Here is a 22,617-nt window from a genome sequence, read left to right as displayed (position 1 = left end):
TTCCTTTTGTGTCCGCTTTGTAGGGGGAGAGTCAAGAAGGGAAGGAACTACTTGAGGATTGCAGAGGAAGGAAATTTCTATCTGAGGCCTTTGATTGTTGTGTAAATCATTGTGGTTGTGACAGCGCAGAAAGAGGCCACTGTGGGCTTAGAGAGGGACTGGTTTGTCCCAGGATGGGCTCCTACAGACCCTTGAGCCGTGAGTCAGCACATTCGGCTTGTGGTTAAGTGTAGCTATTACCTGTTTTGAAGATGACCATTTATCAACCATTGGGGACAGAGGACACTAACTTTATTCCCTGTAAAGTGAAATGCCACTTCTCAAGAGTCTCATTTATCTCATGAGTAAACCTCTATCACAAAAATTGTGATAACTGATTACAGTCTGAATTTCCTTGGTGAAAAGTTGGTGGAAATGAGGCCTGGGACTTGCCTAGCGTGTATGAAGACCTAAATTTGATCCCTAACACCAAAGAGGCTGCATGGGGAGGGTGCAAACCTGTAATTCTAGCAGTGGAAGGCAGAGGCAGGAGGATCAGGGTTCAAATGCTCTTCAGTTGGACGAGGAGTTCAGGGCCAGCCTAGGCTGTGTGAGGCCCCGTCCTGACAAGCTTTTCCTCCATTGTCTTACCATGTAGTCCTGACTGGTCTGGAACTCATTATTGAGACTAGGCTGGGCTCGAACTTGTGGCACTGCTTTTGCCTCTGCTTCCCCAGTGCTGGGTTCTGCTTAACTCTCTGGTCCTCTGTAGAAAAAGAGAATGGACTGCACTGTGATGGCCCAGCCCTACACCCCGACATTTGGGAGGTAGAGTTGAGGCAGGAGGATCGGGAGGTCTACATCATCCAGAGTTACACTGTGGTATTCTAAGCTGGGGAATATACAGCTCGAAAAGACAAGTCCCTGCCCGGTGGACCCCGGACCTGACTGTCAGAGTTTCGGTGGATGCAGTCAGGGAAGGTCCCCGCGGTAAGGGCGCTGTGCTCTTAGCTGTGTTGGTTCCTGTGCTTTGACTTTCCATTTTCACCTTCCAGTCTTAGCCTTATGTCATGGATTTAATCTGGACACTGAAAACCCCATGACCTTCCAAGAGAACGCAAGAGGCTTCGGGCAGAGTGTGGTCCAGCTCGGTGACTCCAGGTAAATGCCTCAGGGGAAGTCCCCTGTCTCACTGTTTCTCTAAAAGCTAGGGAAAAAAACGTTTCTTCCTTTCCTTCTTTCCCTCTAGTCCCCTCCCTTCTTTCCTCTCCCCTCCCCTCCTCTCTTTCTTTTCTTTGCTAGGGGTAGAAGCCAAGGCTTGCTGATGCCCCTACCGCTGAGCTGCATCCCCCTGCCCTCTTGACTGACTTTTCCATTTTTTTTTTTTGACTCTGTAGTGAGGTTTCAGGGTTCCAGATTCATGAGATCCCAGAAAGTCGAGAGAAATAAGCGTTCTCTCCCCGTACCTCCTTCCTAGGAGGGATCCTGATGACCTACCGATTGCTCATGGTTCTTCAGGAGACATTTTTGTCTTTCTATCCCCCGCCTGCTGCCCACCTCCCCACCCTCAATTGGTAGCACGAGTTATGCTCAAGTTATGTTCTACTTGAACGTAATACGGCAATAACACATGGTTATTACTGTGAATACATCTAAGACATTTATTTGTGTGTATGTGTGTGTGTGCACGTGTGTGTGTGTGTGTGTGTGTGTGTGTGTGTGTGTGTGTATGCCACAGCATGCTCATGCAAAGTCAGAATTGCTTGCGGGGTTGGTTTCTCCATGTGGGCGCTAGGGATGAGCTTAGCTCACAGCGTTCGCAGCAAGTGCCTTTACCCACCGAACCATCTCTCAGCTATGAAAATTAACCTTCTCGAACAGGATCCTGCTCACTTGTTACTTACAGAATAGAGAGAAGTGATAAGGGGAAATAGCCCACAGAGCCTAAGACATTTACCGTTAGAGAAACATTTGCAGGATTCATTCTGGAGAGCGCATTTTCAGAGTGAGAAAGAGTTGGTGCCGGCTGTTGCGGACCTGTGGGTTCGTGTGAGCAACAGTGCTGCCGTGTCCAGACAACAGCTTTCCACTGCCTCTGCCTCTCACGTCTTTCTACTTCCTGTGCTGTAGTGATGGCCCCCTTGGCCTCGAGAGGAAGTACGTGATATAGATGTCCCGTTTGGAGCTGAGCACTTCCGATCTCTAATTCTCTATGTATGGACCGGTTGTGAGTCTTCATATCAATCAGTCAATCAATGTAAAAGGAAGCTTCTCTGATGAGGATTGAGAGATGCACTAATCTATGGGTATAATGTTAAGTCCTTAGAAAGAAGTTTAATTTTGTGTCTACCTAGTAGACTAGTAGGAGTAGATTCTCCCCTCGGGTCTATGACCTACAGGAACCTGGACCCAGTTACCAGTACTAGGCATGAATTTCATCTTGTAGAACAGACCTTTAATGCAAGTAGAGAGTGGTGGTTACTCCCTGTCTTAGGTTTCTATTGCTCTGATAAAACACCATGGCCTAAAGCAACTTGGGAAAAAAGGGTTTATTTGGCTCACAAGCCCTGGGTCCATGAGGGAGGCTGAGGCAGGATCTGGAGACAGGAACTTAGAGGTAGGAACTGAAGCAGCCTGGAGGAACATCGTTTATTGACTCACTCAGCTTGCTTTCCTGTGCAGCCCAGAACCACCTGCCCAGGGGTGGCGCTGCTCACAGAACTCACGCCAACCGCTAGTCAAGAAAATGCCCTTATGGACCAGTTTGATGGGAGGCAACTCCTTAACTGAGATTACCCTTTCCCACATACGTCTAGGTTGACAAAGTTGACAAAAAGTACCAAACATGTTCCTATAATATTCGTACCACGATTACACCGGTGGGCACTTAGATATCTTGCCAGACCAGTTCTTATTGTAGCCCAGAGGTTCACAGCCGTGTAAAGCTTTTGATTCCTGTTCTCCTCTGGTAATACACATAGAGCTTTCCAGCATCACGGAAACCAGCGGCAGGGGTGAAGTTTCCAGCTTGGTACCACTTGGTTTCTCCATAGTCTATGACTCAAGGATGCATTGCCTTAAGCAATCAGTTATTACCATCAAATTTTGGAGGGTAACCAGGAGCAACAGCAATATCCTGTCACATTTAGGGAAGAAGTCGAAGGGATCCCAGTAGCCAACATCTCGAGAAGAGGGCCTTTATATCTGGGCTTTGCATTTTGTAGCTCATGGTATCCGGGAGAGGAAATTGCTTCCTCATTCTAGGGTAGCTACATATAAATTGTGTGTGTGTGTGCATATGCCCAGACATGGTATAGCTGGATCTTGCGGTAGAGCTATTTTGATCTTTCTGAGGAACCTCCTCACTAATTTCCATAGTGGCTGCACCAGCAGACACCCCCACCAACAGTGGTTTCCTCATGTCAGCATTTGCTGTAATTCTTAAAAAATCTTAGTCATTCTGACTAGGGCAGGATGAAATCTCAAAGCAGTTTAAATTTGCATTTCCCTGATAGATAAAAGATGAGGAACATTAAAAATTTATTTTTTTTTTGAGAAAAGATTTTATTTGTTTTTATTTTAACTGCGAAGTTTGTCTGCGTGTACATCTGTGCACCATGTGCATGCAGTGCCTGCGGAGGCCAGAAGAGGGCAGCAAATCATCTGGAACCCGAGTCACAAATGCTACCTGGGTGTTTTATTTGATAGCTCATGGTGTCTGGGAGAGGAATTGCCTCCTTCGTTGTAGGATAATGCCTTATAAATTTCATATGTATTTTAAATTTCTATTGCTCCACCCCTTTCCATTCTAACTTCATGTGCTCTTTCTTTAAATCCATTTTTAAAAATTCTCTCAAGAGTTTTGCCCCATTCTTAGAAAGGGCCTTCCCGTTCTAGGGCTTACATTTTTGTCATTGCTAACTTTTCCTCCTGTTCATGGGCGTTCAGGAAGTTCACTCCCCTATGGAAGGCAGGACTGCTTCGGACATTCAGAGTGTTCTTTTCTACCCCCGTTTCTGCAGAGTGGCTGTTGCAGCTCCCCAGGAGGCAAAGGACGTCAACCAAACAGGTGGCCTCTATCAGTGTGACTACAGCACCAGCAGGTGTGAGCCCATTTCCCTGAAAGGTGAGTCTCTCCGCTCGCCCCCTGGCTCCTGGTGGGATGGATCTACCTGTGAACACACCCGCTTTGTCAGCCTTCCCTGTATCCTGTGCCTCCCTGGCGGAGCAGAGAGCACCTGGCTTCCTAGCCTCTCTCGTCTATGGACCCTGCCGGCAACCCCACTCTGCTCCTTTTCCATAGTCTAACCCGTATCTCCCAGGCTGAATTGACTCTTTGCAGCTCTTTTGCTAAAATAATCGATATGTAAATATTTTGTATGTATGTGGTGCATATGACCTGCGAGCTACCCGTGAAGGTCACAGTCAACATTAGGTGTCATTCTTGGTTGGACTCTGGCTTGTTTATTTTGAGTAGAGAATTCATTGGTTTGCTTAGGTTGTCTAGGGCAATGGATTTCTCTTCTTTTTTTTTAAAAATTTTTATGTTATGTGTATGAGTATTTGCCACCATGCATTGTATCATATGCATATCCGGTCCCCAGGGAGGTCACAAGAGAGTGTCAGAGTTCCTGCAACCGGGGTTACAGACCGTTGTGAGCTGCTGTGTAGGTGCTGGGAATTGAGCCCAGGTCTTAGAAGAGCAGACCATGCTCTTAACTGCTGAGTCCTCTGGTCCCTGAGTTTTGAGGATGCTTCTGCCTTTGCCCCTCTAGCACTGGGGTTGCCGGTGAGCGTAGCCTCGTCTACTTTATTACGTAGGTTCTGAGGACTCAAATTCAGGGCCTCGAGCTTTCCTGGCAGTGACTTTACTGAATGAGTCATCTCTCCTGTTCCCAGATAGGCATAGTGGTATATATTATACCGTGTGAGAGAATTAGCTCCCTTTCCCTGTCACTCTCCCCTTCTTCCCCTCTTCCCCTCTCCTTCCCTTCTTCCACCTCTCTGCAAGGTCTCTTGTACCCAGACTGGCCTTAAATTTGCGATGTAGCTGTCAATGACCTTAAACTTCTGCTCCTCCTGCTTCACCCTTGAGTGTGGCAGCACACGTGGCCTTATGCTCGGTGCATGCTAGGCCACACTGTACCTACAGGGCCACACCTCCTTGCCTGAAATTGGGTTTCATTATGACAGTTTCTTTTTTTAATCCTTTATTTTTATAATTTTCAAAGGTTTATTTATTTATTATGGAAATCATGTTCTGCCTGCTTGTCTGCCTGCATGCCAGAAGAGGGCACAATATCTCACTACAGATGGTTGTGAACCACCTTGTGGTTGCTGGGGATTGAACTCAGGGTCTCTGGAAGAGCAGCCAGTGCTCTTAACCTCTGAGCCATCTCTCCAGCCCTTATTTTATATTTGAGACCAGGTTCTACTGTGTAGCCCTGGCTGGCCTGTCTGGCCTGGAACTTACTATGGCTAGGTTGGCCTCAAATGTACAGAGATCTTCCTGTCCTCTGCCTCCCCGTTACTGGGTTTAAAGTTGCCTGACTGATGTTGTCATACATTTGTATTATATATTTCAATCTCCCCGCCGGCTTTACCCCCTGCCTCTTCCTGCTGCCTATACTCCCAGGAGTGCCCCCCTCTTTAAATCTTATCTTACTTAAGTCTATCCACTTCTAGGCAAATGACATAATTTAATTCTTTGTGACTGGGTAGCCTCCATTGTGTAGATGGCATTTTCTTTATCCAGTCATCTATTGACTGGCTTCTGAACTCGGCTATTGTAAGACTGTGAATGTGGTGTGTACACTGTTATGCCCCTGCCTCACTGCTTCACTGTAGCAAGCTTTTTTGTCGGCCACCAGCTCACAAATAATGACAGGGAAACTTATTACTTATGAAAGCTTGGCCTATCTCAACTAGCTCTTAACTTAAACCAACCCATTTATATTAATCTCGTTACTTCCCTTCTGTCTTGTACCTCCTGCTCCCTCTCCGGTCTCTGGCAACTCCACTTTCTTCTTCCCAGAGCTCTCTCTGCCCAGAAGTCCCGCCTATACCTCCTGCCTAGTTTTGAATTACACCAATCACAGCATTATATCATTATATAGTGTGCAAATATCCCTCAACATTTCACAACTGCTCTCATCCCTGAGGATGACCTTGCGTGTGTCTCTCTTCCCAGTGCCCCCAGAGGCTGTGAACATGTCCTTGGGTTTGTCCCTGGCTGCCTCTGCAAACCCCTCCCAGCTGCTGGTGAGTTGCCCTGGATAGGAAGGGGGGAGTGGGAGACCCAGGGATGCTGGGGTGCAGGTCCTGTGGAGGGTGGAGGTGCTGCCATGGCAGGACAGGAGGCAGGGGCAGCCCCTTCACCAGCTCTTTGCCCCTCAGGCCTGCGGCCCCACTGTGCAACAAATGTGCAAGGAGAACACATATGTGAAAGGGCTGTGTTTCCTGTTCGGCTCCAACCTGATGCGGCCTCCCCAGCAGTTCCCAGAGGCTCTCAGAGGTACACTGGGCAGAGACTTGAGGATGGGAGGCAGGGTTGAGAATGGTTTTCAGGCTGCTTTAGAATCAACATCTCCTTACCTCGGCCATATTCTAGTTCTTTGAAGGAAGCTTAAAAACAAACCCAGCTCGGCTAGGTGTCGTGACCTATATCTGTAACCCTATCACGGGAGAAGGAGAAGTGAGGATCAGATGTTCAAGGTCACCTTTAGCTACGTAGTGAGTTTGAGGCTAGCCTGACCTACACGAGACTCTGGTCTCAACTGACAAAACAAAACTAACAGTGCTTCTCACACTGAAGAGGAGGAGGCTGTCTCAGCCAGTGCTCTGTTGCCGTGAGAGACACCATGACCAAGGCAACTTATAAAGAAAGCGTTTAACTGAGGGCTGGCTTACAGTTTCAGAGGGTCAGTCCGCTGTCATCACGACAGGGTGTGGCGGCGTGCAGGCAGACATGGTGCTGGAGAAGTTGCTGAGAGCTACATTCTGATCCTCTAGTTGAGAGGAAGACTCTGGGCTTGGCATAGGCTTCGGAAATCTCAAAGCCCACCCCCAGTGACACACTTCCTCCAACAAGGTCACACCCCCTACTCTTTCAAATAGTGCCATACCCTGGAGATCAAGCATTCAACTCCATGAGCCTCTGGAGGCCATTCTCATTCAAACCAACAAAGGGATTATTCAAGTATATTATTGTCAGAGGGTGGGGATGGTATCGTTTTTTGGCTGATTGATCGATTACACTACTTTTTCTGCAAACCTTGGTACTCTGTGAAATATAATCCATTTTACTGGTAAGACTTTCTACTGAGGTTTTTTTTTTTTCGAAGTTTTTATTTCATCATCATTTGCTTGTTTTTATTTAACATTTCTTTTTTGAATTCTTTTTCCATTCTTAGAATTTAACTTTCTTATTTGATTCAGCTAGCTGTGCTCTCTTTGAAATCATTCAGGCATTTGTTCATGTTGCCTTTGAAATCCACAGACATATTTGTGACCATTTTTCAAATTCTTTGCTTGTAATTTCATCAAAGTGACTCTCATCAGAGGCCGTCACTGTTTAGTGTACCAGGCTTTTTCTTTTGGGCCACCTCGCAGCTCCCAAATCATGACATGGGGACTTCTTATTATATGAATGCTCAGTCTTATCTCATGCTTGGCCCCCTAGGTCGTGTAACTTAACCTGTTCCTCTTCATCTAGGTTTTGCCATGGGGATTTTCACCTTTCTTTCCTTCTCTGATCTTACTTTCACTGCTTCGTGTGTGCTGACAGCTGCCTTGCTTCTGGCCCTGGGCGTGTCCCTCTCTTTTATATGGTTAAAGTAATATTCTGCAACAGTGCCCTCTGACCTTAGGAGTCAGAATCCATGCAGTTCTGCAGGCCTCAGAGTACTGGGGTTACTAGACTCAGCGGGTGCCCCAACAAGCCAGGTTCACACACCTGCCCTCAATAAACCAATTTAAACAGCTGAATTAATAGTGCAAAATAGAAAAAGAAAATTTATTCAGTGTGACCACATTATGAAAGAGGGACAAAGAGATTCAGTGACCCCACCTCAGTCTGTCTTTGGGGGGTCATGACATAAGGATAGGGTTTAAATGGGAAGCATGAGCTGGGTGTAACTAAGCAGTCTGGTCAGGGTGTGGTCCCTGCCCACCATTGTCTCCCTTATCTCTCTGTCCAGAGCCGAGTTCCTCCTCAAGCAGGCAATCCTCTGACTGCTCCAGGGCTCCAGCCACTTCTTCTTTTAGTGAGATTCTCATTTTATGGGATCTATCCTTTCAAGGGTTTGACAGTCAAGGAGGGGAATTTAGCCAACAGGCCAGCTCTACTGGGGCTTCTGAGGAACCTGGGTCCATGTGGTCCTTGCGCACTGGGTGCCAAGGTGGGTTACTGATGCGAGCAGCCAGGGTCTGCAGGGTGTGCAGGTTCAAGGGTGAGGGGGCAGAGTTGGCATGACCTCTGACCTCAGGAGCTGCAGCCCTCATGGTGTGTGGGCACTGAAGGCTGAGTGTGTTTTGCATGGCCTGTGACCTCAGAAGCAGGGGCGCAGATCCCCTACATGGATCCAGTTCTTAGTGTGGGGATTCACGGGGCTTTCGCCCTCAGGATCTAGGATTTTCAGTGTCCTAGGGAGTGAGGTGCTGGGTACCTGGGGTGGGTGCTCAGTCGGCATGAGGTCGTCCTGGCGGTTGCTTCTGAGCAGGGGATCCTCTCAGTGGTGGTCTCTGTTCAGCCCTTCAAGTAAATTTTCATTTTACAAGTTGGAGTCTTTGATGGGTTGGGTCTGGCCTTCTGGACACCCTTTCTATTGTCCCAATGCAGACCAAGAGGGCTTTCTTTACTGGTGTTTATCTCTTTAAGGAAGTATGCACCCTGTCTCTTTTCTATCTCTTCTCTGTCTCTCTCTGGTGTGTGATATATATGTGTAGGGTGTGTGTGCATGCCATAGTGCACACGTGGTAGTTAGAGGTCAACTTGTGGGAGCTGGTTCTCTCCTATCACATGAGTTCTAGGAACCTAAGTCATGTTGTCAGGCTTGGCAGCAAGCATCTTTCCCTGCTGAGCCATCTCACTGATTTATTGTGTCTTTCTCTTTAACCGTTAGAGCTGCTTTCTCAGCATTCCCCTTTCCGCCATTTTAAATGTATTCCTGCTTCTCCCCACTCCTTGTCCCCTGAGGCTCACAGCTGTGTCACCATAAAATGTGCTTAGTGCAACTTCCAGTCTCCATAGTCTTCAGAGACCACACAGAGACCCAAGGCAGTCCTGCAACTGTGACTTCCTCTAAGATAAAAAAGGAAAATGACACACTTCCAACATACAGTGCCATAGAATACATACTTCCAACATACAGTGCCACAGAACACGCACTTCCAACATACAGTGCCACAGAATACTTCCAACATACAGTGTCCCAGAACACACACTTCCAACATATAGTGCCACAGAACACACACTTCCAACATACAGTGTCCCAGAACATGCACTTCCAACATGCAGTGTCCCAGAACACGCACTTCCAACATGCAGTGTCCCAGAACACGCACTTCCAACATGCAGTGTCCCAGAACACACACTTCTAACATACAGTGCCATAGAATACACATTGCCTTCCAAAATGAAGGAGTGAGCACACAGCGAGCAAATATTGGATCAAAGCAAGACTGGACTCCTTAAGGGCAAACACCAAATCCTGCAGCTCCATGTCCAGTGTTCAAAGGGCTTAGATGACCTGCCCCTCGGGACTTGCCGATTACTGAATATATCTCTGTCTTAGCCTGGTTCCACTCCATGTATGCAGCTTTTCTTGGTAGATGCCTCATGTTGGGCATTTCCAACATCCTTGGGCTCCACTGCATCCTAGGCTTCACTTTTATAATGTCACAGAATGACTTCTCAGAGCTTTCATGTAGAGACTCCCTGCTACATGCTGCTGGCCTTGGCAGCTCTCCTAAACATCAGATGTAAAAATCAGATGTAAAATCCACGACCCCTTTACTCTGGCATCCTTCGGCCTCTAATGCTACAGTCTGACTGCCAGTTTGAGCTAGACTCTCATCCCTTGATTGCATTAACAGAAGTTTTTTTTTTTTTTTTTTTTTTTTTTTTTTTTTTTTTTTTTTTTTTTTTACTCAGTTGCTTTCTCTTGCCCAAGTTGGAAGCTTAGCTGGGTGGGGTCTGGCCCTGAGAACACCCTGCCCATTGTTCCAGAGTGGAGCAGGCATCTTTGATGGTGCCAAACTTCCTAACAGTTACAGCCTCTCTTCCAGGACAAACCTTGGCTGAAGTGTAATGGGAGGAGCAGGCTGCTTGTCATCCCGGCCACCTGGCTAGCTTACACCCAAAACAACCACACAGAAACTGTATTTATTAAAACACTGCCTGGCCCATTAGCTCTAACTTCTTATTGGCTAATTCTTACATCTTAATTTAACCCATTTCTATTAATCTATGTATTGCCACGTGACTGTGGCTTACCGGCAAGATTCTAACCACTGTCTGTCTCAGGCAGGAGATCCATGGTGTCTGCCACTCTGACTTTCTTCCCAGCATTCAGTTTTATCTTCTCCGCCTACCTAAGTTCTGCCCTATCAACTAGGCCAAGGCAGTTTCTTTATTCATTACCCAGTGAAAGCAACACACAGACAGAAGGACCTCCTACACCACCGTAGCTCTAAGCTTCCTGGTGTTCCGTCACTCTTCCAACTGTACATTGCTCTTTTCCTGTTGTAGACCTGGATAAACATTATCAATAATAGCCATGCTATAGACGCAACACTGTGACTTGAAATTTCCTTCACCAAAGAAATTAGTCCATTACTTTTAGTTTCAGACAAGTTCTTTTTTTTTTTAATTTATTTTTACTTTATGTGCATTGGTGTTTTGCCTACATGTATGCCTGTGTGAAGGTGTCAGGTCCCCTGGAACTGGAGTTACAGACAGATGTGAGCCCTGTGGTTGCTGGGAATTGAACCTGGGTACCTGGGAGAACAGTCAGTGCCCTTAATCACTGAGCCATCTCTTTAGTCCCTCAGGCAAGTTCTGAAGACATGGGCACGGCCTCTGCCCTAGTTGCTAACATTGTCTGAAAAGGCTAGGTGACCCCCTTCTGTATGGCCAGGTGCAAACTGTGGCTTGAAAGTCTGGCTGCCATACAATGTAGGAATATGGGCCTGTATTATATGGCCCTGCAGACATCTGTCCATATTTTATTTTCCTTGGTGCAAATTCAGATTTTTTTTTAACTCACCCCCCCATTTTCCAACTGAGAGCTGACATTCAAAGATGACATTTCTAATGAATGACTTAACTAATTTGTGTTCTTTTTTCCTCTTGCCTAGAATGTCCTCAGCAGGAGAGTGACATTGCCTTCTTGATTGACGGTTCTGGTAGCATCGACCCCACAGACTTTCAGAAGATGAAAGAGTTTGTCTCCACGGTGATGGAGCAGTTCACAAAGTCGAAAACCCTGGTGAGGGCTGGTGGGTAGCCCCACATAAGACTGACAGATTCGTGACAGCCAGGCTGTTCGATTGATAAAAAAGTGGGATTTGGCAAAGCGACGATTGTATTATTTCATCATGCTCTTTCCTTCTGTGTGCCGGAGACCAGTTTCAACAAGTATACCACTTACTGGTAGGGGCACAGGGATGAGAGAGAGAGAGAGGGAGAGAGAGAGAGAGAGAGAACAAGGATGTGAGTAAAAATGATAAAAAAGAAGCATAGGATAGCACCAGGAGGGAGTTCCAGTGAATGTGAAATCACCCCTGTTTAATTTTTCCACACACTCTCGTGCCCCAATACAAAGGGGAGAGAAGGCAAAAGGCGCTTTAACACGATACAAAGGACAACTAGAACAGTTAATTGCTTCAATACTTTGAGATGCCAAGCCATTAATTAATGAGAAAAACATTCTGTTGTTTAGGCAGTGAACCCACCCTAGACCAAGTATCCTGAAGGCAGTCATTCCCTAGGTCAAACCTCTTAATTCAAAAGGAGTGGAAGTATGCTAGAATTCTTTGAACTTAGGTCAGGGTGGCGTGGATCTACCTGTATGGGCTATCTTAATGTCCAAAACACCAGCAACCACACCCTAAGTTAGGGTGTGTAGCAACACTTACTAACAACTGCGAGCAAGCTAAAACTCTTTGACCTTCAGACAAGGTGGAAATAGGCTCACATTTTTGGCCTCCATATCTGTGCTTGTTGCAATCTTAGCATTACTTTGGCTCCTGTCAAGTAGGTGGCCATGATTGATATGAGGGGGTGAAACCCACATGGCATTCTTTCTCTCTCTCTCTCTCTTTTTTAAAAAAGGATTTATTTATTTATTATGTATACAGAGTTCTGCCTGTATGTGTCCCCGCAGGCCAGAAGAGGGCACCAGATCTCATTTAGGGTGCTTGTGAGCCCCCATGTGGATGCTGGGAATTGAATTCAGGACCTTTGGAAGAGCAGGCAATGCTCCTCTTCTTCTTCGTCTTCGTCTCTGTCTCCTTCTCTGTCTCCCTCTCAGTCTCCTTCTCCTTCTCCTTCTTTGTTTTGTTTTTTGAAATAGGGTTGCTCTGTGTAGCTTTGGAGCCTGTCCTGGAACTGCCTCCCCTCCACTCCCAATACTGGGATTAAAGGCACACATCACCACTACCTGGCCACATGTCATTCTTGCTGACCTCTAGTGTTGTCAAAAAGGTGTACAGTCGTTGTTGGGGTGGGGAGGGAAGACAGGCACTTTCTCTGGTGTGATGCTGGCTGCCCTGTTCCTAGTTCTCTTTGATGCAGTACTCTGATGAATTCCGGACTCACTTCAACTTCGATGCTTTCAAGAAAAACCCTAACCCAAGAACACATGTGAACCCCATCACCCAGCTGAAAGGATGGACAAAAACCGCTTCGGGAATCCGCAAAGTAGTGTGAGTCCCTTCATCTTTGCTTTTCATAGGAGACAGTGACACTGGTAGCCGGATGGTGAAGGATCGGAAGACTTGTTCAGGCAGGGGTGAGGCGAAGCATTTCCAGAGGGCGAAACTATTTGAAGACCGTTCATGTAAACACAGGTCACGGTTAAAATTAACAATTAAAAGAGGTCCCAAGAACATGGCTGAAAAGATGGGTTAAACCTGTTCTGGGTATGTGGCTTTGGGCAGCGTGCTGGCCCAATCAATGGAAGGTTCTGGGGTTAATTCGCAACACCATAAGAAAACGAAAAACCAAACCATAAAACAAAAAGACAGAATAACGTCAGACTGAATCCAAGTCGTCACCAAAGGCCGCTTTATAGTCCGTATGCAGCCACTGGCAGTTTTAAGCAGGAGGGAGGCTTCTGTCTTTTTGTTTTTAAGATTGCTCTGCTTTTGGTATGAATACAGAGGGGAGTGTGGGGTTGGCAGAGTGTGAGAAGATGAAATCAGGGGACATAGCGACATAGCTCAGTTAATAAAGGACTTGCAATGCAAACAGAGACCAGAGATCTGTCTCCAGAACCCAGTATAAAAGCCAGACTTTCTGGATTCATTTGTAATCCTAATGCCAGGGCGGGAGGCATAGATAGGAGGATCCTGGAACTCGCTGGCTGCCCAGCCTGGTGAATAAACTACAGGAACATGAGAGACCCAGGCTTGAAACAAGGCAGACAGCTGCTGAGCTGTGACATCCTGTCCCCAACCCACATTCTCTCTTCTGCCCCCCTCCCTTCCCACCACTCACATACACACACAAGTGTAGGAAAATGTCCTGGAAAACAGTATTCAGGGTAAGATTTAATGATAGAGCCAGGCGGTCTTATTTCTTTATTTTTTTTTTCTATATTTAACAGTAATGAGGAATTTGCCTGTGGTGGTGCATAGTTATAATTCAGGAGATAGAGGCAAGGGGATCACCAATTTGAGGCCCAGCCAGACTCTGTGTTCAGAACATAAAACCAAATCCGTTCAAACTCAGGGGGAGACAGCCCCACCTAGACAGCCAGAGCTAGGCTGTACCCGTGACTGTTGCCCGTTCATGCCTAGTGTTAACAACACTTCCGTCTGCTTGTGTTTCTGTCATTCTTTTCCCTGCACAGGAGAGAACTATTTCAGAAAGCTTCTGGGGCCCGGGAGAATGCCATGAAGATTCTAGTTGTCATCACAGATGGACAAAAATATGGCGATCCCTTGAATTATGAGGATGTCATCCCCGAGGCAGACAGAGCAGGGGTCATTCGCTATGTTATTGGGGTAGGAAATGGAGCGATTGGGCCTGGTACTTCTGTGGAGATTTTCTACTGGTGTGTCCTATCTTCAATTTGCAGATATTGGTCAAATTAAAGGGAGGCAAGGGCCATTGCTAGGCCACACACACTGCTACCACATATCCACACCACACTAACGCTATATATATCACAAATGATCTCAAAATCAGGGGCTTAATATTTTTGGTTGTGAGCCTAGCCCTTAATGACTGGGCCACCTCTCCAGCCCTCAGTGGCTTAATATAAGTCTGTTTGTAGTTTGGTCAGATTATTTTCCTGGTCTCAGCAAGGCTCACTTAGATGTGCTGTTAGCTGCAGGCTGGCGGGCAGATCTGTTGACCTTGCCTTTGCTTTCTCCACTTCTGGACGACAGTTATGCTTGTCTGCTGGGTGGATGGCCTTGCTGGGACCACGTTGGGTAATTTGGCTCTACTGCTCCCTGGGTTTCATTTGCCAGTGAGGATGCCCTTATGTTAGGGACAGAGGAGAAAGGAAGTAGATGCTGCAGGTGCAGTTACTAGCTTCTATCAGCATCACGTTTGGTAACTGTCATGGACTGACCCAGAGACAGCGAGTTGGGCAGGATATTCCAAGAGTGAGCAGGTGTGGCAAAATCTGGGAAAAAGGCCTGTACACGGATCCACATGCGTGCGCGCGCGCGCACACACACACACACACACACACACACACACACAGAGAATTAAAAAGCAAAATAATTTTAAAAAGGATTCTCTTTTGCTGGGGAGATGTCAGCCCCCTACCAGAAGGGATGGCTTAACGAAGCGGTGACATCAGCATAGCTAATTGTTCCCTGTGCTATGCAAACCTGCCGCACTGTCTCCAACAGCCCTGTTCTAAGCACCTTCTGGCGAACTCTTTGGCAGAAGCTTCAGATTCTTTCATTTAGGATTTTCGTTGCCGAATGATACAGCTACCAACAGAGAATAAATAATTTGGCTTCTACTCTTTGGTAACAGGTGGGAAATGCCTTCGCCGGTAGGAAATCTCGCCAAGAGCTTGATACCATTGCGTCTAAGCCAGCTGAAGATCACGTGTTTCGAGTGAACAACTTTGAAGCTCTTAAGACCATTCAGAACCAGCTTCAGGAAAAGATCTTCGCCATTGAGGGTGAGCCAGCCTAGTGCAGACCAGCGGTTCCTACTTAGCGTTCTCACGCCAGCATCAGCTCTCCCGTCACGCGGGTCTGACTTGCTCCATTCCTTTGAAAGAAGCAAAGTTAGATTTTTTTGTCTCTAATTATTAAATCTAGGCTATAGGATGATTAAACTGTAGCCTGGTGGATCAAATCCTACATAATAATTTTCCAAAAGTTTGTATGTCCTGTGAGCCCTGATTCACTACCCTGGCTCTGCTGCCTGGAACAGCGTGTGGTACACAGAGAGCATCTATTAAATATTTATCGAATACATTTACAAATGAGGGAATTTCTTTCTTTTGAGGGATATGCTGTTGCGATAGTCTTACCTTATAGCCCACAATGACCCTGAACTCTTGGTCATCCTCTGACCTCAGCCTCTTGAGTGCTGGGATCACATACATGTGCTACAACTCTTAACCAAATTTGGGCATTTTATATATAACTTGAATGGATGGCTTCTGGGAAAAGTTAGACACCTCGAGAACCCCTTTCTTCCTTGAGGAGGAGAAGGTCGCTGAAGGCCCGCCATCCTCGCAAGCTGTGTGCGTTCAATGTGGGAGCCTCCCTTTGTCTGGCCATGACAGCATTTGGGGTTTGGGGTATTTGGTCCATGCTTCTCTGCTGCTTTCACGTAGAACGTCTTCTTCCCTGCAGGCACTCAGACAGGAAGTACCAGCTCTTTTGAGCATGAGATGTCTCAAGAAGGTTTCAGTGCCGCCATCACCTCTGTGAGTGCTCCTACAATAAGCTTGGGGTGAAGAGGAGGGCACAAAGAAGGAAGAGGTGCAAGGGTTTAGGGGCTTTTTGTGTCAGATTCTCCAGGGGAGTTTTTTTTTTTTTTTTTTTTTTTTTTTTTTTTTTTTTTTTTTTTTTTGAGGGGCATCTCTGGTCCTTTCTTTCCTCCTCAGTCCTGTTATCTCCTTTCTCCAGAATGGTCCCTTGCTGGGCTCTGTGGGGAGCTTTGACTGGGCAGGTGGAGCCTTTCTGTACACATCAAAGGATAAAGCCTCCTTCATCAACACAACCAGGGTGGATTCAGATATGAATGATGCTTACTTGGGTAAGTAAGGAGGGCATGGGTTGTTCTAGAAAGGGATCAGGATGTGATGTCACTCCACGGACATGCATGCTTTTGGATCTTTTGTTGGCCTTTGGGATAGTTGTAGAGATTTTTTTAAGAATCTAAATTTAATTTTGGTTATGTGCATAATAGTCGTCCCAGCACATCAGGCCTGGGGCTGCTCTGCTGTCCTACTTAGGAACAGGCCTGCACTGTGAAAAGGGGGCCAGGTCTGCACCGGAAAACGCTTTGCCTATTATAAACATTCTTCTTAGGTTATTCTTCTGCGGTCATCGTGAGGAGCCGGGTCCAAAGCTTGGTTTTAGGGGCACCTCGATATCAGCATACTGGTCTGGTGGTGATGTTCAGACAGAATTTCGGTGCCTGGGAGCACCAGGCTGATATCAAGGGCAGCCAGGTAAGTGTGGAGTGTGTGTGAAGCAGAAAGACACAGAGGCGCCCAGGAACTGAGATTCTAGGGTGGACCAGTGCTGTGTGTAACATCTTTGGAGGGCGCCATGTTAGAGAGTCCCAGGTCAGTTTTGCGTCTGAGAATGTCATGTCTTTGGCCTTTCTTTCTTTCTTTCTTTCTTTCTTTCTTTCTTTCTTTCTTTCTTTCTTTCTTTTTTTTGGTTTTTCGAGACAGGGTTTCTCTGTAGCTTTGGAGCCTGTCCTGGAACTAGCTCTTGTAGACCAGGCTGGCCTCGAACTCACAAAGATCCGCCTGCCTCTCAAGTGCTGGGATTAAAGGTGCGCACCACCACTGCCTGGCCTTGGCCTTTCTTTCCTGTGTTTTGGTCCTGGGGTTTGAACCCAGGGCCTCATGTGCGCTGGGCAAGTGCTTTACTGAGCTGTATTTCTAGTCCTAGCTGCAGCCTTTCCCCAGCAATGACCACTAGTATTTGAACTGCATGGAGTTTTCTATGATGACCTGGGTTTCAAGCTGCCGTTCATCTGGACATAACCAATACAGCTACATTAGGTATTAAAATACTGAAATAATTCCATGCCTGTTGATGGGCTATGGAGATAACAGGGATGTGAATTTGATGCCCAGAACCCACATATAAAGCTGAGCATGGTGGCATGCTTGTGATCCCAGAACTGGGGAGGTGGAGACAGGTGCATCTCCTGGGGTTCCCTGGCCAGCATCATACCCTACTTGGTGAGCTCCAAGAAACTGAGAGACTGTCTCAGTGAACAAGGCAGACAGTTGCTGAAGAATGATGGTACCAGGCTTTTTTTGGGAGGGTGAGTTTGAGGGCACCAACCAGCTCCCAAATCATGACACAGAGACTTATTATTAATTTTGAATACTTGGTCTAACTTAGCTCTTTTCTGGCTAGCTCTTTTAACTTAAACTAACCCGTTTTTTCTTTATCTACCTTTTGCCTTGGGGTTTTTTACTTTTCTTTTACTTCTGTATATCTGACTTTCATTGCGTGTCTGCTGCCTGGCTTCTGGCCCCAGATGTCTCCCTCAGTCCCTCCTCTTCCTCTCATTTCTTCTCCTCTCGAGCCTAAATTTCTGCTCGTCTTTATTCTCTCCCCTCTCTAGCCCTGCCTACCCTTTCTCTGCTTAGCTGTTAGCCGTTCAGCTCTTTCACAATTAAATAGATGCAGCATAAACAAGTTTAACACATCTTTACATCATTAAAAATGCAGCATAAACAAATGTAACATATCTTTGCTTAGTTGAAATAATATTCCACAACAGATGACACTTAAGGTTGACCTCTGGCTGTCACACACACACACAGACACATACATACATACACACACACACACACACACACACACACACTCATGGGCACCCCCATACACATACACACTAAAATACTGAAGTAATTCCTTATCTGTTGATAAATACCTGTTTCTCTAAGATGCTTCAGATGGACAAACAGATGACAAAGTTCATGGGGAAATGTGAGAGACCCAGAATAACCCAAACAATCCTGAAAAAGGAGAGCACTTCCCAGTCCCGAGTTTACAGGCCAGGTATGGTAGTGCATGCAGAAAATCTTAGTATGTAGCAGGAAGAGGCAGGAGGGTTGCAAGTTTGAGGTCAGGTTAGGTTACACAGTGGGTGCTAGGCTAACTTGGGCTGTATTGTTTGAGACTCACTCTCAAAACCAAAAGAAAACAACAGCAAAAGCAACTACACAACCCCAATGTCCAAGTAGACAGAGATAAAAAGCAGGTCAGGAGTCACCAGCGGATGAAATGGGGTAGACTCTGGGGACTAATCAACACAAGGTTTCTATCCCGGCCAGAGGGACACGAACGGGGGTCCCTGATAAACTTGGAGGGGAGGAATGGAAGGGCAAGAGACACAAGACAGGCTTTCTGATCAAGCTGCCACTTTATCATTCCTCAGAAGCTGTTATATAGGGCAAGAGGGAGGGTAGGGTGTCAAGAAAATCCAGTATGCTGGAATTCAGGTCTGAAAGGTCTCCCACTGAGAGAAAAAGATATTAACTAACAAAGGAAATGCTAATTGCTTCTAAAGCCTGGATCCTGCCGGTCTCACTAGGAGATAAGATAATCAGGTTAATTTTCTAGGCACAGAATTTACCCTGCAGAGGGGATAGAGGTGAATATTTTACTTAACTTATGAACTTAAGATGACTATAAACAAAATACAGGTCTCAAAATACAGGTCTTTGCTTCCAGCAGGTTTCCTTCTGGGGACAGTGCTACAGATTTAGAGCCCATGGTTACAAAACAAGAATATACTAAACACTAATGAGTTTTGCACTTTAAAATAGGGAATTTATGTTATGTGAACTTTCTCACTGAAAGCGCTATTTTGAAAAACCTCAGTGTAATTCATTGTAAACAGACTGTAAGAGCTGTGTACTCACCTTAGTAGAGCCAGAAATAGAAGCTGGCCCACTTCGACATCTTTTCACATTGAAAACTCCTGGTGGGATGGGGCTAAAGGTCGGGTCCCCAACTTGAAAGGGTTCAGTTACATAGTCTCCAGCCGGCCTTATGCTTAAAAGTTTAAAATGTTTCCATCTTAAAATCGTAAACAAGTGACTGCCACTCTTACTATTTCTTTTTTTCAAGTACACAAGTGTATTGCTGAGCTGTTGATTAAATTAAAATCATATTCCTCACAGCAGAGCCCAGAGGCTTGCAACTTAGTTGATTTTAGATCCAGTCAAGTTGACAACTGAGGTTTTTTTATTTTTGTTGTCTGCATTTTGGAGTCTAATATAAAAAGCAGCCCTGCTCATATCAAGGTCCTCAAGTGTTCCTTTGTTTTCTTCTAGTAATTTCATAGTTTAGGCATTACATTTAGGTCTTCAGTACATTTAGAATCGAATGGGTTAGGGATCTAGTTGCATTCTTCAGCCCATAAATAGTTTCCTAAGTGATAACATTTATCAAATGGATATTCATTTTATGTATCTCCTTGGGGCCTTTGTTGAAAATCTGTTACTCATGAGAATGTGGATTTCTGGGTTCTGCATCCACCCACCTGGCTTATTGTTATTTATACTCTGATGCCATGCTGCTTTGATTATAGCAGCCCCCCAACATATGTAGATGGAAGTTTCTGTCCTGCCAGCAACTCCCAAATAAACACACTGAGACTTAATATTACTTATAGATGCTCAGCCAATAGCTCAGTCTTGTTACTAACTAGCTCTTACAACTTAACTCATTTCTATTAATCTATGTGCTGCCCTGAGGCTTGTGACTTTTACTTCTATCCCATTTTGTGTGTCTGATTCATTCTCTGTGTGGCTTGCGCTCTCTGACTCTGCCCTTCCTCATCTCATCATTCTCAGTTTGACTTTCCCACCTAACTTTATCCTGTTCAGCTAGTGGCCAGCTATTTACACAGTGTTGGAAGGATTATTCCACAGGATCTTGCGATTCAGCCTGGCTTGTCCTTGACAGTGATCTTCTTGTCTCATGTGCCCCCCGAGAGCTGTGACTCTAGGTGTGTACTCCTGCTCCCAGGTATGGCAGGCTTACATACTGTACCACCTTCATCTTTCTTCCCTTAGCTCAAGACTGTTTGGATATTTGGGGATTCTTTTGATTTCCTATGAATTTTAGGATTTTAAAGGATATATTTAATTAAAGCTGCCATTTTATTTCAGTATAGACTAATTCTTCTAAATCATAAACATGGGATTTTTTTTATTTTTATGTTCTTTTCAATCTCTTCTCAATATTTTATATTTTTTTTCACTCTAAAGTGGCTCTATTCTGTGATTAAAATCATTCCTAGTTTTTTTTTTGTTTGTTTTTTTTTTTTAGATAAGGTCAAGTAGCCCAGGTTGGCTTGGCTTTGAACTTTCTATGTAGCTGACAGTGGCCTTGAATGTCTTATCCTCTTGCCTCTTCCAAGTGCTAGGATTACAGGCATGGCCACCACCCCACTTATGTGATGCTGGACTTTTTCCATGCTATTAAGGGAGCACTTTCTCTTCTGAACTGTATCTACAGAACTTTTATTAATTTTCTTTTTTTTATTAAATATGTGTGTTTTTGTGAATGTATTCAGGGGCCGACAGATACTGTGGGTTCTAGGAGATACCCTGGGACTAGAGTTACAGATGGTTGGGAACTGTCCCATGTGGGTGATGGGAACTGAACTCGGATCCTCTGGAAGAGCAGCAGGTGCTTTTAACTGCTGAGCCCTAGACCTATCATTTTTCATAGCTGTTGTAAATGGTGTTACTTTTGTCACAATTGTTTTCAGATGGTTCACTATTGGTACCTAAAATGCTACTGCTTTTGTATGTGGATGCTGGGACTTTTAACTGTCCCAAATTATGTTCTCTAATGGTATTTCCAATAGAACCTAAAAAAATGTAAGTTTTGCTTTCTCCTGTCCTGTCTAGTTGCCCAAATTTCTGTCTCTTGCTTAATTTCTCTGCCTAGGGCTTCTACTGTGTTGAGCTGTGTTGAGCAACAGTACTGCTCAGATCTTACAGGAAACAGTTTGTTTCTTATCGTTCAGGGTGGTGTTTGCTCTTGGTGTTTCATAGATTATGTAGTATGTGTGTGTGTGCGTGCATGTGTGTATGTATGTGTGTATGTGTCAACTTGCTCTGTAGACCAGGCTGGCCTTGAACTCAGAGATCCTCCTGCCTCTGCCTCCTGAGTGCTGGGATTAAAGGTGTGAGTCACCACTGCCCACCAACATATACTTTTATAAGTATTTTTTAAAAAATTTTATTATAAAGAAATGTTGAATCTTATAAGATGGTTTTCTTGCATGCCCTGAAATGATCACACAACTTTTCCCACTTAGTCTAGAGATGTGATATATTAGCTTTATTGGCAGTACAATTCCCTTCACCTCCTCTTCTTCCTCCCCTCCTTTTCTCTCCCCCCCCCTTTTTCTTATTCTCCATCTTTCCTTTTCTTTGCAGTATGAACGCTAGGCAAATACCCCACTACCTCTCATCTATGTCGCCAGATCCAAGGTACCATTTGAAAATGCGCTGTTGAGCTCATTCTGTTAACACTTCATTTAGGGATTTTTGCAGCTATATTTACTTGGGGCATCAGGCTGTGTTTTCCTTTTGTTGTGAGCTTGTCTGGCTTTAGTAGCAGTGTAATTCTGGCTTTATAAAATGACTTTGGAACTATTCCCTCTCTTTCACACCTGGGATACTTGTAATCCCAGCCTTTTAGAGTGGAGGCTCAGGAGTTCAAGGCCAGCCTGGGCTACGTAAGACTCTCACCCTCAACTCCAACAATTGATGCTCTTTAACTCTTTATGGGATGGAGCAGCAAGCCACAGGTTTCTCTTTGTTGGAAATCTTTTTCTTCTCACTGGTTCATGGGCACTCCAGATTACTAGTGTGTTCAGGCTCTGCTGCACAGGACTCTCCTGATGAGCTGTCTCCTCTGTCATTCTGAGTCTGTCTTCAGGGTAGACTGACACAGGGCTAGCTCGTCTGGCAGGAATCTTGGCATCCTCCTCTCTCGTGGTCATCGTTGGCGTAGAGTAGCTCTTTTTCTCCTCCCTTCACTTTCAAGCTATGTCCATAAATCTGCACCTATAGGTCTAATTTAGGTAGCCAGTACTGAATCTAAAAAACCGTTTCAGTCAGGCCGGGAGAGTTGGCTCATCAGTTAAGAATAGTCATTGCTCTCGCAGAGGACCTAGATTTGACTCCCATCACCCACATGAGGCTCACAGCC

At 45.5% G+C, this 22,617-nt stretch overlaps 1 protein-coding gene across 2 annotated transcripts in view; it reads left to right on the top strand.

The window, feature by feature from the left end:
- Positions 1–22,617, top strand: part of Itgam (integrin subunit alpha M) — a 43,131-nt gene that overhangs the window by 1,406 nt on the left and 19,108 nt on the right. For both annotated transcript variants that reach the window (XM_048455071.3, XM_048455070.3), the window contains exons 2-12: positions 1,035–1,140; positions 4,002–4,105; positions 6,170–6,240; positions 6,376–6,493; positions 11,338–11,468; positions 12,761–12,906; positions 14,055–14,208; positions 15,200–15,350; positions 16,036–16,109; positions 16,312–16,441; positions 16,717–16,859. In XM_048455071.3, coding sequence (XP_048311028.3) covers positions 1,035–1,140; positions 4,002–4,105; positions 6,170–6,240; positions 6,376–6,493; positions 11,338–11,468; positions 12,761–12,906; positions 14,055–14,208; positions 15,200–15,350; positions 16,036–16,109; positions 16,312–16,441; positions 16,717–16,859 — 1,328 coding nt within the window. The remainder of the gene's footprint in view (positions 1–1,034; positions 1,141–4,001; positions 4,106–6,169; positions 6,241–6,375; positions 6,494–11,337; positions 11,469–12,760; positions 12,907–14,054; positions 14,209–15,199; positions 15,351–16,035; positions 16,110–16,311; positions 16,442–16,716; positions 16,860–22,617) is intronic.

The sequence above is a fragment of the Myodes glareolus genome, chromosome 7 (assembly GCF_982192425.1).
Source record: "Myodes glareolus chromosome 7, mMyoGla1.1, whole genome shotgun sequence".
In the NCBI taxonomy this organism is placed as follows: domain Eukaryota; kingdom Metazoa; phylum Chordata; class Mammalia; order Rodentia; family Cricetidae; genus Myodes; species Myodes glareolus.
This window is presented reverse-complemented; position numbering and strand designations above follow the sequence as displayed.